The sequence below is a fragment of the Octodon degus genome, unplaced genomic scaffold (assembly GCF_000260255.1).
Source record: "Octodon degus isolate 3935 unplaced genomic scaffold, OctDeg1.0 scaffold00032, whole genome shotgun sequence".
Taxonomy (NCBI): domain Eukaryota; kingdom Metazoa; phylum Chordata; class Mammalia; order Rodentia; family Octodontidae; genus Octodon; species Octodon degus.
Window position 1 is genome coordinate 9,100,159 of NW_004524608.1, and position 11,665 is coordinate 9,111,823.

An 11,665-nucleotide genomic window follows, 5' to 3' on the forward strand; every position below is an offset into this window, starting at 1 on the left:
CTCCCGCTCGCCTCCCGCCTCCCGCTCCCCCTGCAGCGCCGCGGGCTCCGCGCCTCGCCTCTCCCTCCCGGGCGCCCGCCGCCCGTCTGCGCCGCCGCCCGCCTCTCGCCACTGCCTCGCGTCTCCTCTCCCGCACGGCAGCCTCGGTCTCTTTCTCCCTCTCTCCTTTGAAAACTGATCTTTGGCTCTTAGTGTGAAAGTGATTTGAATTTGGCTCGGCGGCGCTCTGCGCCTGCGCTCAGCCTCTGGCATGCTGGCTTCTTCCAAGCAGCTGTTTTGGGTTTGAAATTCCAACATGGCAGAGGCTGCAGTCCGTCTTCCCTTCAAAAACTTGGAATGATTTCAAATCATAGGCACCTTCACTTAACCCCGGCTTCCATTCATCAGCAAACACATCGGATCGATGCTACGCTAACCTATCGGGTTCTCGCTCCGCGCGTTCAGGTAAGAGGAGCTTCGTAGTTTTCTACCATCTGTTTAAAATTGTTTTTGTTTTATATTTCAAGAATATAAATAGATCCAAGACCTGGAATAAAAAGAGATCTCCGAGTTGTGCCGTAAACATGAAATTTAATTTCCATTCGTTCTATTCTGTACGCCAACCTGCTGTCTAATTTCTCTGTAGAAAGTAGCCCTGAAACATTATAATGCATATTTTTGCTGCTTAATCATTGTAACAATAGTACGGGATTAAGACTTAGCGATTGCAAGAATCTCGTTTTTTGCTATGTTGGGCACACTTATTACTATCTTTTTCACTTCAAAAATAAGAAAAAAAGAATTAAGAAAGCGGAGCCATAGGGTGGGGCTAGACTTTCTTCGGGAACTAACTTCTAAGTAAATAAGAAGTGTAAATAAGAATCTTGCACACACACAAAAAGTTGAGGTTAAATTACAATCTCGTGGCGGGGGGAGGACGGGGAAAATGTCAGGAGATCGGTGGCAGAAAAAATGTAAGCACATCATCCAGGAGGGGGTACAGCGTGGTGGGCGTATTGTTGGCAAGGAACGGGAGAGAAAGATGTATAATTTAATGGTATATACAATCCACTGATCCTATTACCGTCCTCCCCGGAGCTCTTGTTAGTTTCAATGGGAGTGAGTGAAATTGACATGGACTTGCATTTCTGGTCATGTGCTTTTTTCCCTTTCTTTCTTCTCTTGTGATCTGAGATCCCCTTTTTGTTGATGTTGCTTTCCCCCTTAATTATATGCATGTAGGTTAAATGAATACCTGACGAAAGGGCCCACGTTTCAAGGCAGTGACATTTGATAGCTGAGAGGAAAAGTGGCTTTAATGAAAAGCAACCTTTGGAATTCCTGCTTGTGAGAAATCCAATTCAGCTTTTTGTGCTGCCAGCAAGAAATGATCAGTAGCACCAGTGTTTATGGTATGTCAGTTTTGGAATTTACTTCCTTTGCATCTAAATAGAAAAGACAAATGAAATAGCATGGCAAAACCATTGAGGACTGCTCAGGAAGCAGATGCGATGATACGCTAGTACTTTACAGATATATTTAAAAAATTTTAATCTATCACCATGCCTTTTTGTATTTGCTATCACTTGTGTGTATATATTGCAGTTTTGATTAATGTATTACTTGAGCCCACTTTTACCAGTTCTAGCTGTAATCCTGAAGTTGCATGTTACTAGTAATGCACTATATAACGACTGAAGTCAAATGGTATGTAAATTAGTTAAACTCAGTGTGGGGATTTTTTGGGGGGTAGGGCTGGGAGGAGAGGGGTGAGGGCGGGAGTGTGGGGAAAGATTTCTAACTAATGAAAGTATATATATATATATATATATGTACACACACAAGACTGGATGAAAATTGTTTTCTTTTTTCTCAACCTATTAATGCAATTTGACTATCTGTTCTCTTGATAATTATACTTTGTGGAGTAATCAGTTCTGTGTGGTTTTGCTTTTTTGGGGGGATTCAAGTCATATCTTTTAAATAAAAATAAAATATGTGTTTTGATTGTTCAAAGTCCTTCATGTTTTATAAAGCACAGTGGCAGTTTTTTCCTCTTGCCATTCACTTCTCTGCCTGTCAGCGCTTTTTACTTTTAACCTGTGACAGAATTAAATAATCAGCCACTGAAATTGACTTTATTTGAAATCACTCTTTCCATTCTTTACAAAAAAAAGAAAAAGAAAAAAGAAAAAAGAAAGAAAAATAAAGGTCAGTTCAATGGAGTGGGAGCGGGTTTTCAATAGCTCTTGTGGCCGAGCTGTGTGTACACTCTGTGATATTCAATTAGGACTAAGAGGGAGCAACAACAACAACAAAAAGATGTTCAAGTATTTTGCATCACCAAAGAATATGTGTACTTTAAACTGCTTTTGTCATTACATTTACCTCACAACCAAGAAATTTCTCCTGAAAACAGAGAAGGAAAGAGAGAATAGGGAAGAAAGAAATTACAGGAGGGCAAGGCTGCCAGGCGCCTGTAGTGTGGCCGTGGTCACTGCACCCTCATAACACAGATGTGAATACGAGGAAAGGGACTTCAGGACCCGTTGCGTGCCATACACTTCTGGTTGGACTCTGGTGACTGCAGAGCTAACTAAGCACACACCGCTCTTACACCATAGGAAGGATTTGATTGAATTTTGCATTTGGAACTTGTTGACTTTGAAACGATCAATAAGAAGACTGTTTATTTTAGATGCACATAATTTGCCCTGAGAAATGTTTTAAGGAGGAGAGAGCACAGCTTTTTCTCCCCCGGAGCTGTTGGAGCGAATGGGACTGCCAGATGGGCGATTTCCCTCTGTGATGTTAAAGCTGTAATATATATTCAGAGCAGATTGGGCTGCTGCCTGTGATGAGGAGGATATTACATTTATAAATTTTAAATCGGAGCTTGGACAATGTGCTGAGAGCAGAAATTGGATGGTTTGACTGTTCACCGTATTGATACTTAGATGTGATTTCGGAGTAGGAGTAATAATAATAATTGCGGTAATATGTAAAAAGCACTCTCCCAAGGCATTCATATAATTCATAACGTTTAACAGCAGCTAAGTGTGTAAATTGCTCCGCTCAAGTCTCTGTGTACTATTAATAGTCACATAATTTATTTCTCTGTGTGCTTAAATACCGGATGTGCAAATGATGTTCATAAGGAGTTTTGTTGACATAAGCTAGAATTTGGGGCGTGTGTGTGTGTGTGTGTGTGTGTGTGTGTGTAGACACTTCTGTATAATTGTAAAGTGGTATTAGTGGCTCCTATTTTCTAATTCTATCACTCTGTGATTATTTTTAGATTTTGTTTGTCTCAAATGTGTGGCCTAAAGGAACCAGAGCTGCAAATCTGAAAGGCTAGAAAGTGGGCAAGTGCTTACACCCCAGCAGCTCTGCTGTTGCAAATTAAAAGTGTGTTGTGGTCAGGAAATGAAAGCTACAATGTCTCTTTTGAACAAGTCGTTTATCAAGAGAAACATCTATCAGGGACTGCCTTGTCACATTGATCCTCTAAAAGTTAGGTCTGAGGTGGAAACTGCTTTGATGTTTTTGATCCTAAATTTAATACAACAGGAAAAAAAAAAAAGAAAAGAAAAGAAAAGATTTTTTGACCAGTATAGATTTTTTTCAAAAAAATATTTTCTGGAACCAACAAGATCTATTTATTAGTGTACTATATGTGAACTTTTCTAGCCATCGCATTCGAAAGGTTGAAGGGGAAATCCTAGGCTTTATAAATTGATGATATAGAAGTACACATTTATAATACACTCAGTTAAGATTGGCTTTTTGGTTGATCTGTACATTTTAGAAATAGATTGTTCAAAAGGAAAATTATTTTGAATAGGAAGTCAGTTTTAAATTATAGAGTTCTCTTGTCCTCTTCCCCTTTTATTTCCTTATTACTTTTTCCTACCTCTGTTTTATTTGTGAAAAATTTAGCTTTAACTTAGGAGAGAAACATTTTTTCATGTAAAAAGTATTTCCCCAAATATGCTTTTACACATCGTCACTATTGTTTATTAACGGTGCATGTGGATGGCTGTTAGTATAAACTACATGGATTCCCAAGACCTTTGGAATTTCAGCTTAAAAAGAGAAGTATCAGATTAAACATGTCATGTATTCATGAAAACTGATTACATCAAATGCATTATTCAAAATTTACAAGGTATTGTTAAGAAAATGATAAAGTAGTTGTTTTTTTCCTTCCCAAAAATGTTGTAAAACATTTAAATAAGCCTTCCTCATTTTTGGAGGCGAAGATAGAAGTATTCTTTCTTTGAAATACAGTTTTTGTGTACTTGCTTTATGTTACTGGTGGCTACTTGCTATTTCATGTAGGTCTATTTAAATAAGCAGGGAAGAGTGGTGGGAGTTTTAAGAAGTGTAATACTTGCTAATTAATCATGTCTGATATGAAAGAATCATAACACAGTGATAAAAATCTCATTGTTGTTTTCTTGGAAGAGAGTAAGACTTCTGTTTGGAAGCAGGACATGTGAGTTCACTTGCTTTTTTTTTTTGTTTGTTTGTTTCTTCGAAGGGTAGTTTATGGATGGAATGATTTTAAGAAACATTTTTTTAGGCAGAATTTTTTTTCTTTAGACTTTACCAAGTGGGTGAGATTCTTAAAATTGTAGCTGATATCTTCTGAGTGAAAACAGATTTTTTTCCCTACAGTTATATTTAAGCTTAATTTCCAGGGTTACTTTTCTCTCTGTAAGTGGCCTATCATTTTTGATTGTTTTTACTAATGTTAGTAAGAAGCTTTGAAAATGATTTTGTAGGCAGCTACTTTTGATGAACATAGAAAAAAGTAGAAATTCATTAATTAGTTTCAGATAATACATGAGTATGTTGGGGGAAGTAAGTAGTATTCCAAGAATCCATAGAAACAATCCATATTATTATTGTCTACAATAGTTTTTAAAATGCTAAGGATCCTGAAAAGAGAAATAATTTCATTACCAGTAAATTCTTTTTATTTTTTTAAACTGACTTCCAGGTTGTCACGTTTTAGAATTTAGTATTTTATTTTGTCTGTGCATAGATGCATATTCTGAAAGTTTGAATATCTGGAACATTTTTCAGGATTTTGCTCTCAAGGTGAAGGCAGTCTATGCAAATGTTCCCCTGTTTTTGTCTGTGTGAGTGTTTGGATGCCTAGAATGATTGCCTAATTAAGTAATCAGTTTTAATGGCTCCAAATCAGCAGAATTATTAGGTGTATTTGAAACAATTGCAGGCTTTTATGTTTTTGAACTTTCTGGTTTGTTCTTAGAACCCTGATTTAATAGCAATGCTTGCTGTTTTACCTTTGATCAATATGCTCTCGAATACAAATTTCATATACTACTTTTATGAAGTATTGTTATAGAGCTAATAAATTTAATTACTAGGAATTTAAATTGCTTTGTAAATTTTTGATTGGGAACAATTGTTCTATAGATGTTAGTGAAAATACTGTGTTACTAATCAGTAAGATTTGATTAATAAGCATATATGTTTTTCTTTTAGTCATTGACAAGTTAGAAGAAACAAGTGGTACAGAAAATAGATGCAGTTTTCTCTCTCATTTTAAAACTCTTGATATAAGTGTGTATTTCTTTTGAGATATATCAAAGATAATGTTTTATTAGTCAGTAGCACTTAGAAATCATTTGTGGGTATCACTTAAAAGACTGCACATCCAAAAACACTCTCTCTCTCTCTCTCTCTCTCTCTCTCTCTCTCACACACACACACACACACACACCCCACACGGATTATACTGACAAGTTTTTTGTTTTTTTTTTTAAGACACACAGCTTGTTTAGCAGTACTTCTTTCATGGTTGGATTTTTGTCAATTTCTTCCTTTTTCCTAATTCTGAATTTCTGTTATAAACTTTTCCATTTAACTTCTGCCAAAATTGAAGCATAGCTGCTTTGATATAATTATTAATTGCTGATCCTCTTGATTTTCTGATGTTATGCAAGTAACAATGACATTTGTTGGATGATTGCTAAAGGAGGTGCAAAGCGTAGACATAGAGGTGGGCAAAAATGTGTTCAAAATAACTCAGATTGGTGAGGCTGAAACAAATGAAAGGTGGGTAGCTAAGCTAAGTGTGCTCAGGGCAGCCACACATGTTCCTCAGCTCTGCCTGGGAACAGAACATCCTTGTAGTACCTGTTGCCCAGACTAGTTTTAGCTGAGATGGAGAGGCAGAAAAGATAAGTGATTGAAAACCATCAAAACATGAGCTATCACATGGTGCTTTCTGTTAATAATATTTACATGTTTTATGCAGTAAATCTGCTTGTTTTCTCGTTATTTGAATATTGACACTTTGCTTAACATTGCATATGGTGGGCTGTCTCAGCGTATTAGCAGAGGCAAGAAATTCAAAGAAGAATTTCAATTTAGATGTATTTATGTTAAATATATGTATAAATGGATATGTTTGCTCATATTTTAGATACGAAGCCTATTGCAAAGCATTTAGGGTATCATAGCTTCCACTCAGTTTTAAACTGATACATCTTACAAGTAGAATGTATGATTTATTATACGAAGGCCCAAGGTTAAACTTTTTTTATCCTGCAACTTGGCTTAGGTATTTTTATTTTTGTGCTGGGAAATCTTTTTTAGAAAAATATTTTTTACAGTCTTGGCAAGTTTGCTTCTTGCTAGCATTTTGTTCTTATTGTCATAGGATGAATAGCTTTTATTAAGATAGTAATGCATAATTTGCTAATAATATAGTTGTCTATAAAGATTTCTTTGCAGCAGAAGCCTAGAAAATGTTTTTTCCCCTTATAATAATATTGAAAATGCTTTGCTCAGTTTTTTCCCCATGAGTTTCAATTTCTGCTGATAATTTGTGTGTTCGTTGCATTCCACTTGAAGATAGAGTGCTGACCAGAGATCAGAAAGTACATTTTCTTCTACTCAGCCATCCTCAAATCTTTTCTTCCGTAACTTTACTGTCTTATGCCAATTAAATGATTTTTAAATAATGGACCAATAAATGTCATATATTATATATATATATAATATATCATATATATAATATATATATAATTTCATCTGAGAATGAGTAACTTCTATTTTCCTGCATTTTTTATGAAGAAGTACTATACTATCCTATTTATGCAAACAGTAACATTCACAATAAAAATTTAAAAGCAGTACAGTATGAAGTCATGGATTTCTACATATTGCAGTAAACATTTTGCTATTCTTTGTTGTAATTTACTCTTTCTCTCTACAAATGCTGTCATTTTCAGCTGGGACCAGCTACCTAATTTCCAGGGTTGAGTACAAAATTGAAATATGGGTCACTTTTTTAAAAAAACTTACTGATAGTAGCAAACCGTTTAGCCCAATGCAGATTCGCTCTGAGAGGAGCCTCTGTGTCCACACAGGTCACAGGGCACTGAAAGCAGCATCAAAACTACAGCCTCTTGTCTAGAGTAGGTGTGGGGAAGTCCCAGACGGGGTTTCCTGCGTGGAGGCTGGTGAGTCCACAGTTAGTCCATGTGCCTCTGCCCGAGGAGGTACTAATGGCAGAGGGGTAGGAGAATCAGTGGCCAGCACAGACCACCGGCTGGCTCCTGCTCCATCCATGACCTGGAACCCAAAATATATGCTTTTGTGACTGTGTCAGTATGTGTGTACGTTGCTGATATATTCAGTGAATGTTCATGGAAATATTCTTAAAAGGAACTTTTTTAGTTTTAGAATGTTTGCACACAAGTAGATCCTTAAACCTTTACTTATTCCCCAAGCTCAGAGTAATCAGAGTGGAATTATTTCAGTGGAGATTTGTAATAAAAATCTGGGAGCTTCTCTACTGCCATGTGCCACCTTCACCTCTGTTTAAGGTTGAGGCGCAGGTAAAGTAGTTTAAGTACAAATATCTTAAATTGCCTAAATATACAGAGAATCCTGACCATTTAAAAAAAAGTACCCCTCATTGAGTGACAAGGAAGAGGGGCAAACGCAGCGGTAATTACTGTTATGATAGTATCATTATTGATATTTTGACATTAGAAAGTGGCACTGGAGCTACACAAACGTGGGCTGACAGCTGTGTTAAAGTGGAAAAGTAACTCACTTCTGCAGCGACGCTGACTTTGCCGAGTCTTATTTTCTAGTTGGCAACTCACTTTCTCGATGTGTCCTTCTCTCTGATCCGCGATGAGCGCGTGTGGCTCCTTTCCCCTTGGGTTTGCACAGTCCACGCACTTGAGTGGACAGAACACCCACACTGTGGCCTCCCGAAGCGCCCCTCCTCCTCACAGCAGCAAACTTCATCTTGCGATGCTACAACTAAATTTGGAAGTCAAGCAGCACTTTTTTTTTTTTTTTTTTTCCAAATCAAAACTGTGTTCTGATGGAATGTCCAGCGAGTGTGGGGCTGCATGCACTTGAAGCTGTGCCATTTATTTTCAAAAGCTATTTCTTACATCAGATGAGTCTGTCAGGAAGGGGAATATCAAAGAGCTAGGGAACAGTAACTATTCTTTTATGTAATCCAAGAGTGGGGTGGGGAAGGAAGCTTTAAAGGCATTTTTGAGGAAGAAAAAAAAAAGAACTTATTTTGAATGATTTAATGGTAAGAAATACTACGTCTGAGACCTAAAAGGAAAAATCATTGCCCTGTGTAATAACAAGGTATAGCTCTCCAAATTCATATGCATTTTAATGTTTATGAGGCTAGAAAATAACCCCTAACAATGACACAATTCATTAAAATTCACTCCACCACTTTAGAAATTTTTGCTTCAATAACCCTGCAAGCTTGAAATGTATTAATAGGTAGTCCCAATCCATATTTTTATATATTCTATGTTCTAGTTATAAGTTCTGCGATATATTTTAAGAGTGCCAAATTCTAGCCACTAGACCACCAGGGAGCTACGGTATATTTTGAATCAAGGATCTGTTCTAAACCTTTCTCCTATCCTTTAGTATATTTTCAATCAAGTATTTGGTTTTTAAAATAAACGACCAGTATAGGTAAATATGTGACAACGTTGTGTAGTATGTTGACAAAAACTAGCTGATTCGTTTCCCCTGTATTCACTTCTTTTCTTTTTCCGTTTCAAATTGAAGTTTAGCCTAAACACTTTTTCTAAGATCATATACTTCACTGATACTAAATTATAAATCTTCATTAGGTATGATTCACTGATTTTAATCTTACAAGATAATTATTCTGAGTAGGATAAAAAGGTTCCCTTAATATCGAAGGCATTTTCATTATCCTTCCCATTTTAAGATCAAACACATGCTATTAAATAAGCCTACCACTATTATGCTTTTACGCTTAACAGTTGATACTTTTGAATTTAAGTACATGGGTGAAGAAATGAGTATATTTATAGAGCCGTTAATGTTTGCAAACTTTAAATGCCTTGGATAAATCTCACTACTAGGAATTACATGGACCTAAGGGAATTTTTAAAGTAAAAATTAGTTTTGATTATCTAAATGGAATATGCTCTCGTGTATATGCGCAGATATATTTCTCTGTGTAAAGGTATTGATGTCATGGACGCTTGTGGTATTTCTTTTATGAGTAATTAGGTTAACGGGGTTAGTTAGAAAATGAATCCTTTCCTGGAAAATGAAAAATTACATTCAAGCAGAGGTAAAAGAGTAGAACATATTCATGGCTTTAAGTACTTAAAAAGATATTTTATGACTCATTTTTAAAGGCTAATACCCAATATGTAACTTGTTAAGAATAATAGCTATTTTTACTTTTAAAAGCACATTGATATTAAAACGGTCTTGCTGTTCTTGACTCACCAATCTGGAGTCAATTTTAGGCCCAACCTACAAAAGATGTGGGTGTGATCCCTCAGCCCTTCCGTGCCGTCCTGCGCCAGTAGTGTAGTCACAAAGTTTTCTTTTAAGGAGAGGTTTTCATTTGCATTGCTCAGAAGATTAAGAAACACAGGGGAAGGGGTACTGGTATGACCCCAGTGTAGATACTGGGACTGGAATGGCCAGAGTCCATGTGTGAAAACCTGGGAGGAAAAAAAAAAAAAAACATTCTTAGCTCTGGAATTTTATATGCACATGTGAGCAGTGTCTGTTCTTTCTCCAGGAAGATTTTAAATGTAATGTGAATAAAATAAGTGTTGCCTAATTTGAAAAATATGTTTTGAGAGTACTGGTGAACCAGTTATTGGTATGAATTTACTCATGTGGTAAAATAGTAGAATCTTGTTTAGAAATATATGTTTAGTCTGAGCTGGTGTCTCTTTAGGGAAATTCTACATGGAATCTTTCACTGATTTTTAAAATTTGGGCATGAAATATCTATAAGTAGCATAAAATGGTTACGGTATTAAGAAATATTTTCTACTATTGAAATTCTATAATATGCTTTGTTCTTTGTAAATCCCTTAATGAGTTTATTTTGCTTTTTGTGGTTGTTGTTCTTTTATTTTAGCCTCAAATTAAAAAGGCCTGTGGGAAAACTATTTTTAGTGTGTATTTTTAAAAGATGCCCCCAAAAGTGTTCACCTTATCATACAGCTTGGTTTATAATGATAGGTTAAAAATATCTACAGTTTTATATAGTAACGATATTTCCTTGAAATCCATCCTATCAGGATACCCCTATCAGTAAGCTATCATTTGGAGGGACTTGTAGATGTATAATTATAATGCCTACATACACCTAATATTTACCTTGACTGTATTTTCTAACAGCTAGCTCCACAGGTAGCCTTTGTGTAGTGGGGAAGGTCCCCATTTTGCTCCTTATATACTCAATAAGATCCTGACTGTGCAGCCAAACCTCTGTTGCTGCTCTCTGAGCTTACCTCGTACCTGGGCACTGTTTTGACAGCTAGCTTCTTCCTTTTGTACTTATCTGCAAGGCTGGTTATTACTTGATCATCTGGAAAATCAAATTTCCCTTGAGCCACCAGTATATGATATTTAGATGATGAGGAGGTAGTTTGAATTAATTAAGATGATATTAGGGTTTGTAGGGGAGGAAAGTAAAGCCTCATTTGTTGTCATGGACAAACTGTCCTTGATGAAAGACAACTTGTAGGAATGAGGGAAATAGCTACAAGGAAAAGAAATTAGGGAAAGTCGTTGAGGCATATCTAAAGGTAAGGACTGTTTCATGCCTCTTGCTAAAAATGATACTGTCCATTAGGTAAATTAAATCCTAATATACTTAGATGTAAAAACTGAGTACACAATAGAAACTTTTGACTACTGCTCATTAAGCAGTGGGCAGCACGATAGTCTAAACCAGTTATTATCTTTCTTTAAAGATGGAAGGTTCCATATCAGATATTTTTCTCTTATTGTTGTATTGGGAATTAAACCCAGAGTCTTTACACTGGACTACGTCCTTGGCCCTTTTAAAAACTTTTATGTCTGTGTTTATTTGAGACAGGGTCTCACTAACTTTGCCAGGTAGCTTTCAAACATTTGATCCTCTTCTCTCAGCCTCATAAAATACCTGGATTACAGGCTTGTCCTACCACTCCTGGCTTCTATATCAAAATCTGAATGATGGTATTTGTGATTATCCAAATAAAAATAACTACTCTTCTTTTTCTCACTTAATTTAAATATATAGGGGCCGGGGAGATGGCTCAGTGGAATAAGTGCTTCTCTGGCAAGCACAAGGGCTTGAGTTCAATCCCTGGTTCCACAAAAAAAA

General features: G+C 36.4%; 1 protein-coding gene across 4 annotated transcripts in view; it reads left to right on the plus strand.

Moving 5' to 3' along the window:
- The first annotated feature begins 110 nt into the window (after positions 1-110).
- The window catches only part of Fign (fidgetin, microtubule severing factor), a 153,924-nt gene continuing 142,369 nt past the window's right edge, over positions 111-11,665 (plus strand). For 3 of the 4 annotated variants that reach the window (XR_002820826.1, XR_002820827.1, XM_023713714.1), the window contains exons 1-2: positions 111-444; positions 1,222-1,391. Coding sequence is in view for 1 of the 4 variants with exons in the window: in XM_023713714.1 (XP_023569482.1) it covers positions 1,367-1,391 (25 nt within the window). In the remaining 3 variants the exon portion in view is untranslated. The remainder of the gene's footprint in view (positions 445-1,221; positions 1,392-11,665) is intronic. The other variant, XM_023713716.1, reaches the window with a different exon arrangement.